Below are 20,331 nucleotides of genomic sequence, written 5' to 3' on the forward strand. Positions count from 1 at the left end.
AGAAACTGAGCTTCAGGTCTGATCTGTGGTGGCGCAGTGGATAAAGCGTCGACCTGAAACACTGAGGTCGCCGGTTTGAAACCCTGGGCTTGCCCGGTCAAGGCACATATGGGAGTTGATGCTCCTGTTCCTCCCCCCTTCTCTCTCTCTTTCTCTACCCTCTCTAAATTTAATAAATAAAATCATTAAAAAAAAGAAAAGAAAAGAAACTGAGATTCAGAGAGGTAGTTATTTGCCTAAATCATAGGGTGAGTTAAACAGGATCAAATCCTAAATCTCTGTCACAGTTTCAAGTTTTTCCTTGAAAATAGTTTTACATGCTCCACTCTATAGACAATGGGAATGGTTCACAGAGATGCTTATTAAAAAATTGGAACATAGATCTGATTCTTTCCTTCTATTGCAGTATCACCTTCAATGGTGATTTACAAAACATTCACATCCATTACTTTACTTGATTCTCATAACTACTTTCTTAGGTGCATAGGTCAGGTACTATCATTCTTGTTTACCTTAGCAAAGGCTGAGGCTCAAAGAGGGGAGGAGACTTGATCTAAGTCACATACTGCATATGTAGAAAGCCTGGACGAGAGGCCAAGGCTTTGGATTTCTGGCCCAGGATTTCCTCAATTATCCCATTCTGCCACTCCTCTAGAAATTGCACAATCCACACTTTAGCTGCAGGGCTTTTAAACTTGGACACTGTTTAAATGAGACTTTTCTAGAGTGGCTCTGAAAAAGGAAAACCGGGAGAAGGCTTCCACTTAGACTGAACCTTTTTTTTTTTTTTAACAGAGACAGAAAAAGTCAGAGAGAGGGATAGACAGACAGGAATGCAGAGAGATGAGAAGTATCAATTATCAGTTTTTCGCTGTGGCACTTTAGTTGTTCATTGATTGCTTTCTCATATGTGCCTTGACTGTGGGCCTTCAGCAGACCGAGTAACCCCTTGCTTGAGCCAGCAACCTTGGGTCCAAGCTGGTGAGCTTTGCTCAAACCAGATGAGCCCGCACTCAAGCTGGCGACCTCGGGGTCTCAAACCTGGGTCCTCTGCATCCCAATCCGACTCTGTATCCACTGCGCCACCGCCTGGTCAGGCCTGAACCTCTCTTGATGAAAGGCTGGAAGAAAGTTGGTTAAGGCAGGACTTTTTTTCTCCATTGTTTTACTCTTAGTCTCATTATCTATAAATGAGTCTGACCAGTGGTGGGCAGTGGATAGAATGTCAACCTGAGACACTGAGGTTCCAGGTTTGAAACCCCAAGGTTGCCGGCTTGAGTGCCATTTCATCCAGCTTGAATGTGGGTTCACTGATATGATCCTATGATGACTGGCTTGAGACCAAAGGTCTCTGGCTTGAAGCCCAAGGTCTCTGGCTTGAAGCCTGAGGTCCCTGGCTTGAGCAAGGGGTCACTGGCTTGGCTGGAGTACCCCTTTCCAGGCACGTATGAGAAGCAAACAATGAAGAACTAAAGTGATGCAGCCATGAGCTGACACTTCTTATCTTTCTTCCTTCTTGTCTCTTTCTTATTAAAAAAAAAAAAAGAGGCCTGACCAGGTGGTGGTGCAGTGGATAGAGCATCAGACTGGGATGCGGAGGACCCAGGTTCAAGACCCTGAAGTCGCCAGCTTGAGCGCGGGCTCATCTGGTTTGAGCAAAAGCTCACCAGCTTGAACCCAAGGTCGCTGGCTTGACAAGGGGTTACTTGGTCTGCTGAAGGCCTGTGGTCAGGGCACATATGAGAAAGCAATCAATGAACAACTAGGGTGTCGCAACGAAAAACTGATGATTGATGCTTCTCATCTCTCTCCGTTCCTGTCTGTCTGTCCCTATCTATCCCTCTCTTAGACTCTCTCTCTCTCTCTCTCTCTGTCTCTGTAAAAAAAAAAAAAAGAGGAAAAAAAAAGAATGAGATGCCCACTCATCTGGTACAGCCAAAGTACAGAAGGTCGGGGTTTCAAACCTTTCTTTCATTCATGCCAATTAATAAAATAGCCATCTTATCATACAGATATTCTCTAGTGAAAAATGAGTCCTAGGATGCATGGACAATGAGGTTTTGCTTGGCTTATTCTGTCAAAAAAAAAAAAAAAAATCCAAGGAAATCACTCTATTAAAAGGGGGCCAATTTGTATCAGTGGGCAAGTCTTCACTAGAAAAATTGCTGAATTTAGAAAAATCTGCATTTGCTATAAATAACCATTAACTTCCTTACCTGTGGGCCAATACCCATGTGACATGTGACTCCTATTAAAAGCTTTATTCACATCCAGACCTGTCCACACTGGAATGCTGTAGCCATCAAAGAGTTTCCTAGGACATAGAATTATAGACTTCTAATGCCAAACAGACCCTCAGATTCGAAAGACCTTGTGGCCTTTCGTACAAACTCATGGTAGTCTTGAAACCTAGCCAGAGCTCCTTCCGGGGCTTGGAGGTTCTGTCCATTTCCATGATTTCCAGAGAAAGCTGAAGTGAACCTTCTTTGTGTTTCTCCCATAAAATGGCTGGGGGGAATCTCAGGATTTTCAGGACTGAGGGAACAGTGTGGAAGCAGAGCCTAGTAGGTTGAGGCCGGGCTTTGATCCTCACGGCAGGCCTGGAAGCTCACCATGCCTCTCACCTTGTATGTTTCCATCGGGACTGTACAAACAGCTTCCTTAGGGTGGGAGCAGGTCAAGATTCTGACACGTGGCCCTGGCTGCTTGGCTCAGCGATAGAGAATCGGCCCGGCTGTGGAAGTCCCGGGTTTGATTCCTGGTCAGGGCACACAGGAGAAGCAACCATCTGCTTCTCCACCCCTCCCCCTTCTCTCTTTCTCCTCCCCTCCTGCAGCCATGGCTGGAATGGTTCGAGCAATTTGGCCCTAGCTGCTGAAGATGGCTCAATGGCTTCTGCCTCAGGTGCTGAAATAGCTTGATTGCCAATTACAAGCAATAGAGCAGCAGCCCCAGATGGGAAGAGCATGGCCCTGCAGGGGTCTCCAAACTTTTTACACAGGGGGCCAGTTCACTGTCCCTCAGACCGTTGGAGGGCCAGACTATAAAAAAAAACTATGAACAAATCCCTATGCACACTGCACATATCTTATTTTAAAATAAAAAAACAGCCTGACCAGGTGGTGGCACAGTGGATAGAGCGTCGGACTGGGATGCGGAAGGACCCAGGTTTGAGACCCCGAGGTCGCCAGCTTGAGCGCGGGCTCATCTGGCTTGAGCAAAGAGCTCACCAGCTTGGATCCAAGGTCGCTGGCTCCAGCAGGGGGTTACTCGGTCTGCTGAAGGCCCATGGTCAAGGCACATGTGAGAAAGCAATCAATGAACAACTAAGAACGCGCAACGAGAAACTGATGATTGATGCTTCTCATCTCTCTCCGTTCCTGTCTGTCTGTCCCTGTCTATCTCTGCCTCTGTAAAATAAATAAATAAATAAATAAATAAATAAAAAATAAAAAAACAAAACGGGAACAAATACAATACTTAAAATAAAGAACAAGTAAATTTAAATCAACAAACTGACCAGTATTTCAATGGGAACTATGCACCTCTCACTAACCACCAATGAAAGAGGTGCCCCTTCCAGAAGTGCAGCGGTGGCCGGATAAATGGCCTCAGGGGGCCGCATGCGGGGCCAGTAGTTTGGGGACCCCTGCTGTAGGGGGTTTACTGGGTGGATCCCGGGTGGGGCACATGCAGAAGTCTGTCTCTGCCTCCCTGCCTCCCTGCCTCTCACTTAATTTAAAAAAGAAAAAGACTTTACCTATGCCCTGGGAGTTGCCATCTACCAGAACACAGACGTGGAACATGCTGCAGGACTCTGCTGTCTGGGATTTCTTACTGAAGAGTGGAAAGGACACTAGACTTAGAGTCGGGGGAGCCACTGAGTCCAAGTGACCTGAGTTTTTCTGAAAGACCCTTCCTTCATCTGCTAAATGAGGATAATTGTTCCTGTCCTACCTACCTCTCAGGGTTGTGGTGATCAAAGATCACATGTGTGTGGGAGCACTTTTTATTCTGTAAAATGCTGGCACATATAAGGAAATGCTAGGGTTTATAGCAGTAGGAATAGAGACCATCCCTAGAAGAATCTGAGGCTTGGCTTCAATTTAGCACTGCAGCGCCAAGATCATGAAGTAGTTTCTGAGTCATTTGTCTGCTTGTCTAGGTGTAATTTTTAGATGCCTCAGGTGGGCGGCCAACAGGTAATTGCATCTCGAAGAGTAGTTATTAAGTACCCACTCTGTACATGCTTGCTTTAAAAGGTAATTGGGAAGCACTTGTTCACATCTGGAATTTTAACAAAACAGAGAGAGCCAACCACCATCCACCAGCTACTGAAATACAGGTATCTGGCCTGAGGGGCTAAGAGTGCTGAGTCTTCAAACATGCCCATTAAAGGTTTACATCTGGCTTCTAGCATCTCCATGTCTGGTTAGGGAACCAGGCAACAACAGTCTTTGTCTACCTTAGTGGTTCTCAGCCAGGGGTATTCTGCACCATTATCCCACCTGCATGTGATAGTTGGCAGTGTCTGGAGACACTTCTGGTTGTTGCTACTGGAAGCTAGTGGGTAGAGGCCAGAGATGCTGCTAAACATCCTATTATGCAGTTGAGAAACCCTGCTCCACCTTCATGCCTCAATGTCATCTTCTGGATAATCCCTAAAGTTTTTTTGCTCAAACCAGATGAGCCATAAATTTTGATGATGCAGGTGTTTGTTTTTTAAGCCAAGCACAAAAACTTATTATTCATAGAAATGACTTTTTTTTTTAAACAGCACTTTTTTTTAAAGATTTTATTTATTTATTTTAGACAGAGAGAGAAAAGGGGGGAGGAGCAGAAAGCATCAACTTCCTTATGTGCCTTGACCAGGCAAGCCCAGAGTACCGAACTGGCAACCTCAGCATTCCAGGTCGACGCTTTATCCACTGCACCACCACAGGTCAGGCAGAAATGACTCGTTTTTAAGCTAAATATTTTTTGAGAGTGAGAGAGCAAGAGAAAGAAAGGGAGGGAGAGAGAGGCAAGAAGAGAGAGAGATGAGAAGCATCAACCCAAGAGAAAGAAAGGGAGGGAGAGAGAGGCAAGAAGAGAGAGAGATGAGAAGCATCAATTAAAGTAGTTGTGTTACTTTAATTGTTAATTGATTGCTTCTCATAAATGCCTTGAGCAGGGGACTCAAGTTGAGCCAGTGACCCCTTGCTCAAGCTAGTGACCTTGGGCTCAAGCCAGTGACCTTGGGCTTCAAGCCAGTTACTATGGGATCATTTCAGTGATCTCAAGGTCAAGCCAGGGACCTTGTGCTCAAGCCAGTGAGCCTGTGCTCAAGCTGGATGAGCCCGTGCTCAAGCCAGCTACCTCAGAGTTTCAAACCTGGGACCTCAGCATTCCAGGATGACACTCTATCCATTGTGCCACCACAGGTCAGGCTAATTTTTTTTTTACTGTGGTAAAACAAAGAACATTAGATTTACATGTCTTAGACGTGTTTAAGTGTACAGTTCAGTAGCATTAAGTATATTCACATTGTTTTTGAATGACTACTATTATTCAATAAATACTTTCTAAGCACATACTACGTGCCAGGCTGAATATGTGTGGATGTGAAAATGAGTAAGACTGAGTCCCTGCCATCAAAGAATTGTGTGGAGATGTGAAGACATGCAGGTGGAGCCTGACCAGGTGGTGGCGCAGTGGACAGAGCGTCAGACTGGGATGCGGAAGGACCCAGGTTCGAGACCCCGAGGTCGCCAGCTTGAGCGTGGGCTCATCTGGTTTGAGCAAAAGCTCATCAGCTTGGACCCAAGGTCCCTGGCTCAAGCAAGGGGTTACTTGGTCTGCTGAAGGCCCGCGGTCAAGGCACATATGTGAAAACAATCAATGAACAACTAAGGTGTAGCAAAGCGCAATGAAAAACTAATGATTGATGCTTCTCATCTCTCCATTCCTGTCTGTCTGTCCCTGTCTATCCCTCTCTCTGACTCTCTCTCTCTGTCTCTGTTAAAAACAATTTAAAAAAAAAAACATGCAGGTGGACACAGAGCTGACAATACCAGACAGAGCAGAAGTTGCATGAGTGCTATTGCAATGCAAAATATGATAAGACATTGTATTAGGGATGGAAAAAGTCGCTGGATGGTCTATTTACAAAAAGTGTCCTGGAAGAAGAGAACCATAAGACGGATGCTGAAGAGTAAGCTGACTCAAATCAGCGGAGAGAAAAGGAAAAGCATTGGCTGGTTTATAAGCAGGCCAGACTTGGGCTAAACTGGCCAGTTTTCATCACCTGGTCAGTCTAATTTTTGAATCAAAATTAGTGAGTGTGTGTTTGTGTTGGGGTAGGAGGGTAAGTGGGGGGTATGGTGGAGGATGAGCTTAAGGAGAGAAAAAAAACTAATATTTATTGAACATGTACCATAGGACACCAGCTTTATTTTAATACTCCACAAGAAGCTTCCACTGACCTGTGGTGGCGCAGTAGATAAAGCCTCGACCTGTAATGCTGAGGTTGGCGGTTCAAAACCCTGGACTTGCCCTGGCCGGTTGGCTCAGCGGTAGAGCATCGGCCTGGCATGCAGGAGTCCCGGGTTCGATTCCCGGCCAGGGCACACAAGAGAAGCGCCCATTTGCTTCTCCACCCCTCCTCCTCTCCTTCCTCTCTGTCTCTCTCTTCCCCTCCCGCAGCTGAGGCTCCACTGGAGCAAATATGGCCCAGGCGCTGAGGATGGCTCTGTGGCCTCTGCCTCAGGCGCTAGAATGGCTCTGGATGCAACAGAGCAACGCCCCAGATGGGCAGAGCATCGCCCCTTGGTGGGCATGCCGGGTGGATCCCAGTCGGGCGCATGCGGGAGTCTGTCTGACTGCCTCCCTGTTTCCAGCTTCAGAAAAATGAAAAACAAACAAACAAACAAAAAAAAACCCTGGACTTGTCTGGTCAAGGCACATATGGGAGTTGATGTTTCCCCCACACACACCAAATTAATAAAACTTTTTTAAAAAAAGAAACTTCCATTTACAGGCAAGTACACTGATAATTAAATTGTTCCAAGTTAAGCTTGTAAATAGGGAAGCAGTTTGCAAATCCAGTACTCTCTCCAAAGCCTTTTCTCCTCTGCCGTGTTAGGGATGGTTCCTCCCTTTCCCAGCACACTGACACACAGTCATGGAAAAAATTATTTTATTGCTTTCTACCACCAGCATCAGGGCCCACTTAATAAATGCCTTTTTTCCCTAAGGCAACCTGACCTGCTTGCATCAGTTGCTTACTAACCCCCATGCAGAACTGTACTCTAAAGAAGCAGCTAAAGCATTTATGCATTTCAAAGATGTACAGACAGGTACCTTTAAAATCTATATATAGTCAAGGAAAGTACAGTAGTAATTCTGTAGCAATGGTACTCTCTCTGGTTAACCTGCCTTCACAACGTGCAGCACAGTGCGAGGTTGCCCTGAACACTTCAGGCATGTTTTGAAACCCTCTCCCTGGAAGTCACTGCTAATGCTGAGAATATTTAAAGCAGAGTGCAAACCAATGGGAAGACTCGTGACTGTGACAAAGGATGAGGGAGGAAATGTAATCGATAAAGCTTTTTGACTCACACTTTCTTTCTTCTATAAATAAGATAGCTTAAAATAGATTTGAGGGATAATTTTGCTTCTTAGAAATAAAATTCACCAGTGCTCACCACAGGGCCTACCAGATAATCTCAATAAGGATTTGTTGCATGTGAAACTGTGAACAGATCCTGAATCCTATGATCAGCAGCCCCCACCCCTGTGCCAGGGAACAGTCTGTAATTTGCCTTTTCCAGATCTCCAGGGAGAAGGGACTGGAGCCTGGGGGTGACTCCTCTGTTGGTAGGTTCTGAGAGGGGAGCAAGGCGTGCGTGGTCCTTCTTGCTCTGTATGCTCAGCTGGGAGTTAAAAATTTGGAATAGAACAGTTTCTAGGCCCCTGGGCTTCTGAATTGTTTTCAGTAACTCAGAATATATTCTTGGGATTATCTGCTCATACCTGCTTTTTTGTTTTGTTTTTTTAAACACCCCCTCACCACCTCAAACAGTAACGATAGAAATTCCTGAGGCATTTCTTTGTAGGCAACCATGCTGCTGGATTAGCCCTCAGAGGAAAGCAGAAAACCTTGGTAGCCAGGCAACTTGAGCAGCCCCAACTAGTCTGCCATATACCTCCACACTGCTTTAAGCAATTTAGAAAAGTAATACACTATATGGTGCGGGCCTCTCCGAGAAGGTCATCTGATCTGGGTCCAGGTGTTTGGGTTGTTCTAAATAAAATAGGCTGTTTGGTTCTGTTTCTTAGAATATTTACCTGCTGCATTGCTATTTTCTTTTTTAAATTTTATTTTATTTATTGATTTGAGAGAGAGAGAAATATCAATTTGTTCCATTTATTTATGCATTCATTGGTTGCTTGTTGTATGTACTCTGACTGGGAATCAAACCGGCAACCTTGGTATCAGGACAATGCTCTAACTAACTGAGCTACTTGACCAGGCCTGGATTCCTATTTTCTTTCCCCAACCCTAATCATGTCCTGCTAGTCACTCAACTGTATAATTCTGCTCTTCAAGAGAACATACTGTAGCCCTGCCAGTAGCAGGCTCAACCAGATTGACCTTGAGTTCCCTAGTTGCTCGAGGCAAGAAGCATGCAACAAAATCCTTGGTCCCTGCCACCTTGAGCTCCATATGCTGTGGAGCATTTTGATTAAGCCCAGTTGCCTCAGAGTTCAATGACATGGGTGAGAATCCTGGCTCTGCCATTGCCCAATGACTTATTTACTCAAATCCTTCCTTTTTACAACAGTTATTTCATGGGATTAGATGAGAATATTTATAAAGCATTGATCAGGTACCATATGTCTGGTGCATAATAGTGCTCAGTGAATGGTAGCTACTTATTATTATTATTATTATTATGCCGCTGGGTATAGCCTTTTTCTGTCCCCCAAGATGTGTTTGTTTTGATAAGCCTCCTAGTTGGCTTCTGTCTCAAAGGTCTTTCTTTCTTTCTTTCTTTCTTTCCTTTCTTTCTTTCTTTCTTTCTTTCTTTCTTTCTTTCTTTCTTTCTTTCTTTTTATTTATTTTTATTTTTTTCAGAGACAGAGAGAGAGTCAGAGAGAGGGATAGACAGGGACGGAGAGATGAGAAGCATCAATCATTAGTTTTTCATTGCGCATAGCAACACCTTAGTTGTTCATTGATTGCTTTCTCATATGTGCCTTGACTGCGGGCCTTCAGCAGACCGAGTAACCCCTTGCTGGAGCCAGTGACCTTGGGTCCAAGCTGGTGAGCTTTTTGCTTAAACCAGATGAGCCCGTGCTCAAGCTGGCGACCTCGGGGTCTTGAACCTAGGTCCTCGGCATCCCAGTCCAATGCTCTATCCACTGCGCCACTGCCTGGTCAGGCTCTTTCTTCCTTTTTTATAGACCAATGGTTCTCAACCTGTGGGTCACAACCCCGGTGGGGGTTGAACAACCAAAACACAGGGGTTGCTTAAAGCCATCGGAAATACATATTTTATTTAAAAATGTATTGTATAATAAATATGTATTTTCCGACGGCTTTAGGCGACCCCTGTGTTTTGGTCGTTGGACCCCGCCGGGGGTCGCGACCCACAGGTTGAGAACCGCTGTTATAGACAGAGACAGAAAGAAAGATGAGAAGCATCAACTCGTAGTTGCTTCATTCACTTTAGTTGTTCATTGATTGCTTCTCATAAGTGCCTTAATGGGTTTGATGGGTTAGGGGCACTGGGCTGGACAGGTGCTCAAGCCGCGCCGTGATCCCTTGCTCAAGCCAACGACCTTGGGCTTCAAGCCAGCAACCTTTGGGCTCAAGCCAAAGACCCTGGGATCATGTTGATGAACCCACGCTTAAGCTGGCAACCCCATGCTCAAGCTGGTGGGCCCGCACTCAAGCCGGCAACCTCAGGGTTTCTAGTCTGGGTCCTCAGTGTCCCACGGTGAGGCTCAGTCCACTACACCACCATCGGTCAGGCCTCTCTCAGAGTTTTCTTTAAAAACAATGAGAGTTTTAAACATGTTTTCAACCTGAATGAACCAAATCCTAATCTCTCCATGTACAAAAAAAATAATTGAAGTACAAACTCAAGAAGCAGTTTTCACACTCCATCCCACTGGTTTATACCCAATAGATATTTCGGGGATTAGAAAGCAAATATATCCTATTAGAGACTACAGTGTAAAATCTTTTAAAGTGGTATAAAACACATGAGCCTGAAAATCTTTTAGGTTTGAAAATTTTTCAAAATTAGACCAGTGCCATTTAGTATAGTTATAACTACAGCCACACTTCTTTGTTGACAAATAGCCTTATAAAAGTTTTTCCCCAAATTCTTCAGTATCAGATATCCCTGATCTTTTTGGACTCCAGGCTCCAAGTAGTGGTGCTCTATTGCCCACTCCTCCACATCACATACATCAGCCTCCCTCTCTCCTCTCTCCAATGGAAAATGGCCAAGAGCTTTGGTCATTGAGTCATACCGAATCAGTAATCAGTTGTGTGATGTTGGGCAAATTATCAGTTCTGTGACTCAACCTCCCCATCAACCTCAGCATTTCCAGGTTGACACTTTATCCACTGCGCCACCACAGGTCAGGCTATTATTTCGTGCATTTAAAACTTAAATAAGAACAATAAAAGAGGTACACAAAACTAGATTGTTATAAGAATTTTAAAACATTAATGAAAAAATATTAAATAACACCTGACAAAAAACAATAAGATATTTAAGATATTTCCATATTGCTTCTTGATTGGCATCCTCACTTGCAATTTTTTTTAGTAATTTTATTTTTAATGGGGCGACATCAGTAAATTAGGATACATATATTCAAAGATAACAAGTCCAGGTTATCTTGTCGTTCACTTATGTTGCATACCCATCACCCAAAGTCAGATTGTCCTCTGTCACCTTCTATCTAGTTTTCTTTGTGCTTCACTTGCAATTTTTTTCACCTATGGACGGAATGAACATTACCATGGGCTCTTAGAATATGCTATTGTGCAATGAATGTTAAAAAAGATTAAGGACCGCAAATTTGTGATTTCTTTTTTTTTTTTTTTTATTGATTTTTTAGAGAGAGAGGAGTGAGAGAGAGAGAAGAGGGAGGAGCAGGAAGCATCAACTCCCATATGTGCCTTGACCAGGCAAGCCCAAGGTTTCGAACCGGCGACCTCAGTGTTCCAGGTCGACGCTTTATCCCACTGCGCCACCACAGGTCAGGCTCTTTTTTTTTTTATAAAGATTTTATTTATTCATTATAGAGAAGGAAGAGAGAGAGAGAGAAGGGGGGAGGAGCATAAAGCATCAACTCCCATATGTGCCTTGACCAGGCAAGCCCAGGGTTTTGAACCGGCAACCTCAGCGTTTCCAGGTTGACACTTTATCCACTGCGCCACCACAGGTCAGGCAAATTTGTGATTTCCACATTGGGTGGCTACCCAGGTGCCCACCTTAGAGAGAATCCTGATTACAAGTGCCATTTTACAACAGGTTCGCCAAACTCAACAAAATATTAGGTATCAGTTCTGCCGAAATGGTGTGAACCAGCTGAATCCCACCACCAAGATAGTTGTAATATCTACTTCTTAGGGATTGTGGTCAGGATCAAGTAAGGTAATATAAATAAGGAATTTATAGCACAGGAAGTGGCATTTAGTTAGAGCTCTAAAAGTATTGTTTCTAAACATCTTTTTTAGTTGGGAGACAGTGGTCAAGTAGCTAGACCTGCACCCAGTATTGCTCTGCAGCAGATAGATCAAGTTCCCCCATAAGCACACATTGTGCTAAAAAGAAAACAGTCTGACATAGTATGAATATTTTTCTTTAGGTTCTGAAGCTCGTCTGGTGCCTTCAGACCTAGATTCTAGGAATGTACCTAAATATGTCATTGGTATAAAATGACCTAAACAGCCAGGATCTCTGGGCCTCTCTTCCACGGTTGAGAAGACTGCTGGTCCATAGAGAAATGGTGTGTATGTGAGTGTTAATGGGAGTGTGTTCTGTGCTGGCTAGATCCTAGTAGCTGAGCTGACACACCTCAGGATCCCCTGGACCCAGGTTTTCCTGCAATTGCACCAGAAATACTACCTTCTTCCACCTCTGCAGATTGCCCAACTTCCCTTTGATTTGGGACCCTTCCTTGCTGGGAATTCTGCTTCATGTATAAAAATGAATAAGGACTTGTTCCCAGGATCAAAATAAAAACACCCCTTTCAAGATATAAAAACAGAAATAGCAGAGAATAATGCTTAAGAGTTTGATTCAGTTTTCAGACAAATTCTAAGTTTGAATCTTGGCTTCCATACTTTTCAGCTGTGTGATCTTCACCTATTGTTTATCCCTCTGAGCCTCTATTTCCTTATCTGGAGGAAGGGTTAATAAGTGTCTACCCATGGGGTTATTGTGAGGGATAAATAAGATAATGTACACTAGGTAAGTGTACGAGTTTCTAGCATATAATAAGTGTTTTATAATGATAACGATTAAGAGTAAGTAGCTTTAGTATCATTTATAAGTGGACTTTGCTGCTCCTTCACATTCTTTTTACATTTTGGTGGGACTTCACATTCATGGAGAAATCTAAGTTCATTAGTTGCCAACATGTTTCCTTAGCCAGTTATATGGAGAGCAATAGCCTGTTTAGCTTAGGGCAAAGGGGATGTTAAAGAATAAAAACAGAACACCCTAATTGTCCAGGTTGATGAAATTATTCTTAGCTTAAAGTTTTTCAAGCCAGTTTCCCAACAGCTCCTCAGATAAACACTTCTTATTACTACTGTCTTCGGACTTTTGTCCAAGAGTCAATTACATTCAGATTAAATTCAGCAATCATTTGCATAATTGTTCCACGTCAGGCACTCTGCTAAGGCTAAAGACTCAGAGGTATATAAGACATTTTTTTTCTCTCAAGGAAATAACAGTTCAGTTATTGCCCTTTTACTTACAAAATCTCCCCAAATCATCTTCTCTATTCCATCTTTTTTCGCATCCTTCAAAATGCTTCCTAATCTAGTTCTGGGTGAGAACCTCTCTCTGTGCTTCCCACTATTTGCCTTCCTTCATCTCTTACATAACTCAATCATCTCATGCATTTTCAGTTTTCTCTGTTTAATGCATATGAATTTCATCTCCCCAATTAGATTATAAGGAACTCTAGGGCATGAGTCTTCTATTAGTTCATTTTATATTCTTTAGCACCTGTCATTCTGTTATTTCTACTTTAGATCCTCAATGATGATTGTGAATGAAGTTTTTTTATAAATAAATTTTTATTAATTTTAATGAGGTGATATCAATAAATCAAGGTACATATATTCAAAGAAAACATGTCCAGGTTATCTTGTCATTCAATTATGTTGCATACCCATCACCCAAAGTCAGATTGTCCTCTGTCACCTTCTATCTAGTTTTCTTTGTGCCCCTCCTGTGAATGAAGTTTTATGAGCTTATATGAAATATAGTTTCACTTATCCCTCTAAGTCAATTGGGTATGAAATAGAGAGACCTGGGGCAATTGCTACTTTCCCATGCCACATCATCTGATTCTCTTAGGCAACTTCCTTTTTCTTTTTGCCTTCTAATTCTATTTCTTCTATAGTGCTGACATCGAACACCAGATCACTGAAATTTGTGGAGAAAATGCCATTTCTATTTTTTGCATTTGGTCTTCAAGAAACTTGAATCACTATCATCTACTCAGAAACTCCTCAAGAAAACAAAGCAGCTGCTCAGCACATTTGTAACTCAACAGCCACGCAAGAGGGGAAGCAGAAAGGATTTTTTTGCCCCCATATCATCCTAAAGGGGAAATTTATAGCTGATCCTAACTTAAATGTAAACTAGTGCCTAGTAACTACAAAAATTCTCCCACTTTGGAAAAATATCCTGAGTTCTCTGAAATCACATATTTCGGATCTCTTTTCACCACAGTGCCATCCATGACATTGTGGACAAGTCAACAGTAACATTCACGCAACTTGTACTTTTTATACCTGAACACTCCCATTTCTTCATAATCTTAGAAAAATGTTAAAGAGACAAACCAACCTCAGTATAAAAGAAAATATCCTCTACGTTTGCAAACCTGCATATATGTAGGAGGGATGAGTAAAGCTGATGCAGGAAGGCCCTGGCTGGATAGCTCAATTGGTTAGTGTGTCATCCTGATACATCAAAGCTGCAGGTTCAATTCCCTGATCAAGGCACATACAAGAATCAATCAATGAACAGATAGGTGGAACAATAAAACCAATATTTCTCTCTCTCTTTTTATTTATTCATTTTAGAGAGAGGAAAGAGGAAGAAAGAGAAGGGGTGAGGAGCAAGAAGTATCAACTCCCATATTGCCTTGATCTGTCAAGCCTGGGGTTTCAAACTGGCGACCTCTGTGTTCCAGGTTGACCCTTTATCCACTGCGCCACCACAGGTCAGGCACTCTCTCTCAAAAATCAATTAATTAAAACAATTTTTTTAAAAGCTGAAGCAGGAAGAAGGCAGTTGTGCTTGTGTGCATGTGAGTGTGCACATCTGTGTATAAATCAGAACCTTCTTAAAGGAAGGAAAATGCTTAATCCTATCAGTCAAACTAGTGAAAGAGGTAACAGGCACTGGGCTATTTATAGATCTTAAATTGGCATATGCTGTACATATTTTGCTGATCTCATTTTTTAGAGCAATTGGGATGAAGGAGCGAAAAAGAAAGGGTAAAGAGAGATTCAGATCATGAGTATAATTTATTTTTTAGATTTTATTTATTGAATTTAGAGAGAGAGAGAGGAGGAGGAGGCGGGGAGCAGGAAGCATCAACGCATCAATTTATAGTAGCTGCTTCTCATATGTGCCTTGACTGGGCAAGCCCAGGGTTTCAAACTGGCGACCTCAGCATTCCAGGTCAATGCTTTATCCACTGGGCCACCACAGGTCAGGCATGATTATAATTTTTTAAATAACATTACTTAATTAGATAAAGTGGGATTCTATTTTGAAAACAGGGTAGAGATAACATTATCATTGAAGTCTGGGTGTAGAGGCGAAGAGGATTATCTGAATACTGTACTGATTTTATTTGATTTCAAGAGTGTCTCCAGTGTCACTATTGCACAGGTGCCCAAAATGTCTCTATGTTACCACATGGACTATCCGGTCATCCAGAGAAACTGGTTTGTGAACACCAAAAAACAATAAGCCTTCAAAAAGAACTCTGGAGAGAGATGACACAGAAGCATAACCAGCATGTCTGTCCTGTAACCCTTTCCATGGGGAGAAAGTAAAGCCCTCTGCCAAAGACAACATGAGAAACTCTGAACCTCTGAAGTGAGGACAGTAATGTGCCATTGTCCATCCATCCCCAGAGCCTCTCTGGAAAGGGGAGGATGTATTTTCTACAGATGAAACCATATTTGGGACTTCCTGCTGAGTGGAGTACACCATGGGGGTTGGAGTGGCCTGCACTGACACTCTCAGGGACACCCAAGCTCTCTCAGCTTCAAAGCCTCTTAACCAGGACACACTTTATCCATCTATTCCTCGGTGACTGCACGTTCAAGTTACTCCCAGTTCCCTTTGAGAACTTCGCAGGGTTATTAAGAAACAAGGGGACTTCACTAGGCAACTAGAGAAAGTGCAAACTGTATATTTATAAAAAGGCACAATGTGTCTCCTCTTCTGTAATTGATTTCCTTATCTGTAAAATGGGAATAAGAGCCCTGTTACATTCACACTTATTTCAAAAAGTGCTGCCTAAGGTGGAAAAGCTATAGAAGAGCAAGGTATTATTTTTGCCATTGTAGCTATTTTATTATTATTATTACATTTTTTTTAGTGTGAGAGAAAGAGAGAGAGGAAGAGGGAAAAATTAGAAACGTCAACTCATAGTTGCAGCACCTTAGTTGTTCATTGATTGCTTCTCATACTTCCTTGACTGGGGAGCCCAAGCCAAGCCAGTGACCCCTTGCTCAAGCCAGCGACCTTGGGAGTCAAGCCAGTGATCTTTGGGCTTAAGCCAGAAACCATGTGATCATGTCGATGATTCCACAATCAAGCCAGCAACTCGCACTCAAGCTGGTGAGCCTGCGCTCAAGCTCAAGCTGGATCAAACCATGCTCAAACTGATGGCCTTGGGGTTTCGAACCTGGGACCTCAGCGTTCCAGATCAATGGTCTATCCACTGCACCACCACCGGTCAGGCTGTAGCTATTTTTATTATTATACATTCTCTAGGCCCATAGTCTTATATAACACAAAACAACAAATCTACTAAACATGTCTCAAGAGCTAGTTCAGAGTCTGCTGAGATGGCTGCATAAAAACTTTTTTAAATTTAGGTTTCCTAGCCCCACCTTAAGCCTGCTGACTCAGAACCAAAGGCCTATATTTTTTCAACAAGCTCCCAGGCAATGCTGATAGTTAGCCAGGTGTGCAATCCCTATTTTGCCTATTCTATGACCACTGGACAAAACTGCTCAGCTTGGTTTGGACAAAACTTGACAAGCAGGGGGTAACTTGATAGCACAGGTGACTGAAAGTCATTGTATAAGGAACAGGAAGCAAAAATAGCACTTTAGAGGGGTTAAGTTTCCACAGGAAGACCCCAAGAGGGGGAGAGAAGTGGTTGGTAAGAGAAGGAATTGCACTCACCTACAATGATACCGCAAGCACTGACCAATCCAATTTCCTTCTTCAGGGCTATTCCGCCCTCTCCGGACCCAGTCTCTGACTCGCTCCCACCTGGGTGGTTCTTTTCTGTGTTGTTTCGGTGCCTGGCTCCTTTTTCCATCTTTCTCAGTAGGATTTCAACCTCCAAAAGATAGCTCTCTTTCTAAATGCGAATGAGTGCAAATATATTTACAGAGCGAGCTTTACGAATTAAAATGTCCTTTTTCAAAATAAGGACCACTCCTACCTTCTTAAAAAAGACACGGACGGATATAAGAGAAAACTAATAATATTTCTATTCTGTATTGACACTTTTCTGTCACGTGCTTGCAAACAAAGAAAGTGTTGTTAAAAGGGAGGTAAAAGAAAAGGCATAGATATTTATATATAAAGATAAAACTGTACCAGCTACTGTGGCTGGAATTCTCCCGGGAGGGATGTAGATCCTCAGAAAACAGGATGGTTCTGAATGTGTACCAGGCAGTGGCTTATTTCAGACGCTTTAAAAAGAGATATGGATTTCCCTCAGCTTTACTCCTAAGAAGACGGATTTTTACTTCCCGTTAGTCTTTTCTTTTAGGAGGATAAAAGTATTTTTCATTAACTGAAGTGGGGAAAGGCAATCCTCCGGCACGTCACTTGCAGAAAAACAACTGTGGATCCGACCGGTTTGCTCTGGATCTTGTTTCCACCTGCTGTGGGTTTCTTTTCCTCTCCTGGTCTTCTGCTTTCCGATTTTTCCAGATGTCCTCTTCTGTCTCGCTTGTCTTCTTGTCCTTGTTTCCCCCTTCCGATCTCCGTGCTCATAGCACGGACTGCCCCATCTCTCTTGGTTGCGGGAGAGTGGCTCTGGCAAACACGAACGTGCTTCCCTTTTCGCTGTGCTTTTTATATGCTGAGCTAGCTCCGCCCTCACTCCGTCCATTCCTCTCCATCCTCACTCCTCTTTCCACCTCTTCAGTTGAAATAGTAGCGCTCAGCCTCCAAAGATCACTGAAGAAGGTGGGTTAAAATATTTCTCTTCATAATCATCCCTTTTTCTCCATGTCAACTGTTCCAGGAGAGTTGATTAGTTAGCTAGTATAGCGTTACAGGTCATACAGCTTTATAAATAAGGGGCTCGTTGTGCAGACACTTTCCTGTCGTCAGAAAGACACTGGCAATTGCACTAAAATATTTATGTCTGGATCATTTGAGGATACTGGAGAGAAGGATGTAAGGAGGTCATCTTCAAGTTTCTGAAAGAAGGAGGAGATCCAGCAGTGGGGGAGGGGAATGGAAAGAATTAAGAATAATGGAAAAAAGGTTCATTTAGTATAATCAAGAGCTATGAAGAGCATGGTGGAAACAAGCTCACCAGGAAGAGGCAATAATTCATTGTTCATAGCTCTTATCTTATCTAGTGTTAACTGAGACAGGAAAAGAATGACTCCCACCCTGGTCCCAGAAAAGAATGACACATAAATCTGGTGGAATGGGGCCTTTCACAGCTTCTAATGTTTTTGTTTTTTTTTTACAGAGACAGAGAGAGAGAGTCAGAGGGAGGGATAGACAGGGACAGACAGACAGAAATGGAGAGATGAGAAGTGTCAATCATTAGTTTTTCATTGCGCATTGTGACACCTTAGTTGTTCATTGATTGCTTTCTCATATGTGCCTTGACCACGGGCCTTCAGCAGACCGAGTAACCCCTTGCTGGACCCAGCGACCTTGGGTCCAAGCTGGTGAGCTTTTGCTCAAACCAGATGAGCCCGCGCTCAAACTGGTCACCTCGGGGTCTCGAACCTGGGTCCTCTGCATCCCAGTCTGACGCTTTATCCACTGTGCCACCGCCTGGTCAGGCGCTTCTAATATTTTTTGCATGTACAAATTATTTGAAAGGCATATTGGGAGGAGGGTGGGGAGTTATTAGCAACTCTCTGATCATGTAGTAGATTACTGATGCTCAGAGATAAGGAACTTGGCCCTGGCTGGGTGGCTCAATTGGTTGGGCATCATCCAGAGGCACCAAAGTTGAGGATTTGATCCTTGGTCGGGGCACATAAAAGAATCAATCAATGCATACGTAAGTAAAGTGGAACAACAAATTGATGTTTCTCTCTCTTTAAAATAAAGAAAAAAAAGAGATGACCATATTGAAATTATATCTTGGCTTCCCTGAAGAATTTCACCCAGAAACTGCTGCCTTAAATGTGAGAACAATAATATCTATTTATAATCCTAAAGTACTTTGGAAAAAAAAAAAAACTCGGCAAGAAGCAATATAGTAGTCAACACAATAAATCTAAAATAAAATTATTATGAATTTGTATTAAATATATTACTAAAAAAATACCTGATTTTTTTTTTCAGAGACAGAGAGAGAGTGTCAGAGAGGGATAGACAGGGACAGACAGACAGGAACAGAGAGATGAGAAGCATCAATCATTAGTTTTTCGTTGCGTGTTGCAACACCTTAGTTGTTCATTGATTGCTTTCTCATATGTGCCTTGACCGTGGGCCTTCAGCAGACCGAGTAACCTGTTGCTGGAGCCAGCGACCTTGGGCTCAAGCTGGTGAGCTTTTTGCTCAAACCAGATGAGCCAGCACCCAAGCTGGCAACCTCGGGGGTCTCAAACCTGGGTCCTCTGCATCCCAGTCCCACGCTCTAACCACTGTGCCACCGCCTGGTCAGGCAATACCTGATTTTTTTAAAAAAAGATTTTATTTATTCATTTTATAGAGGGAGGAGAGAGAGAGAGAGAGAGAGAGAGAGAGAGGGAGAGAGAGAGGGAGAGGGAGGAGGGCAGGGAGAGGAGCAGAAAGCATCAACTCCCATATGTACCTTGACCAGACAAGCCCGGGTTTTCAGCAAGCTCAGGGTTCCAGGTTGATGCTTTATCCACTGTGCCATCAAAGGTCAGGCCAAAAAACTACCTGATTTTAAAGCAGTTCTAAAATACAAAGTTCCTCAAGCTAACCATTAAGTAAAGAAATTTGGCTTCAGTTTTTTGGAATATGTTTCAAAAGATTTTGACTTTTAAGGAAAAATAAATACTTCTTTAAAGTGAGGGTGGTTGAACCCTGGCCAGTTAACTTGGTTGGAGCATGGTTCCCATACCCTAAGCTTATGGATGTGATCTCTGGTCAGGGCACATGTAGGAATCAACTGATGAATGCATAGATAAGTGGAACAACAAGTTGATCTCTCTCTCTCTCTCTCTCTCTCTCTCTGCGTCCTCCCTCTCCCTCTAAAATCAATTTAAAATAAAAAAAGAAACAAACAAACAAAAAAACACAGGACCTGACTTGTGGCACAGTGGATAAAGTGTTGACCGGGAATGCTCAGGTCACTGGTTAGAGGCCCCAGGCTTGCCCAGTCAAGGCACAACCTTAAGGCACATACAAGAAGCAACTACAAGTTGATGTTTCACCCTTACCCATACCCCCTACCCCCGCCTTTCTTTTTCTCCTCTCTCTTAAATCAATAAATAAATTCTTAGCCTGACCTGTGGTGGTGCAGTGGATAAAGCATCAACTTGGAATGCTGAGGTTGCTGATTTGAAATCCCGGGCTTGCCAGATCAAGGCACATGTGAGAAGCAACTACAAGTTGATGCTTCCTGCTCTTTCCCACACCTTTCTTTCTCTCT

General features: G+C 43.1%; 1 protein-coding gene across 1 annotated transcript in view; it reads right to left on the reverse strand.

Annotated features, from left to right (window-relative positions):
• SLC7A8 (solute carrier family 7 member 8) overlaps positions 1 to 17,572 on the reverse strand; it is a 61,866-nt gene extending 44,294 nt beyond the window's left edge. Inside the window, exon 1 of the mRNA XM_066277453.1 lies at positions 16,683 to 17,572. Coding sequence (XP_066133550.1) covers positions 16,683 to 16,821 — 139 coding nt within the window. The 5' untranslated portion in view covers positions 16,822 to 17,572. The remainder of the gene's footprint in view (positions 1 to 16,682) is intronic.
• Between the last annotated feature and the right edge of the window lie 2,759 nt (positions 17,573 to 20,331).

This window comes from Saccopteryx bilineata, chromosome 4 (genome assembly GCF_036850765.1).
Source record: "Saccopteryx bilineata isolate mSacBil1 chromosome 4, mSacBil1_pri_phased_curated, whole genome shotgun sequence".
Classification (NCBI taxonomy): Eukaryota; Metazoa; Chordata; class Mammalia; order Chiroptera; family Emballonuridae; genus Saccopteryx; species Saccopteryx bilineata.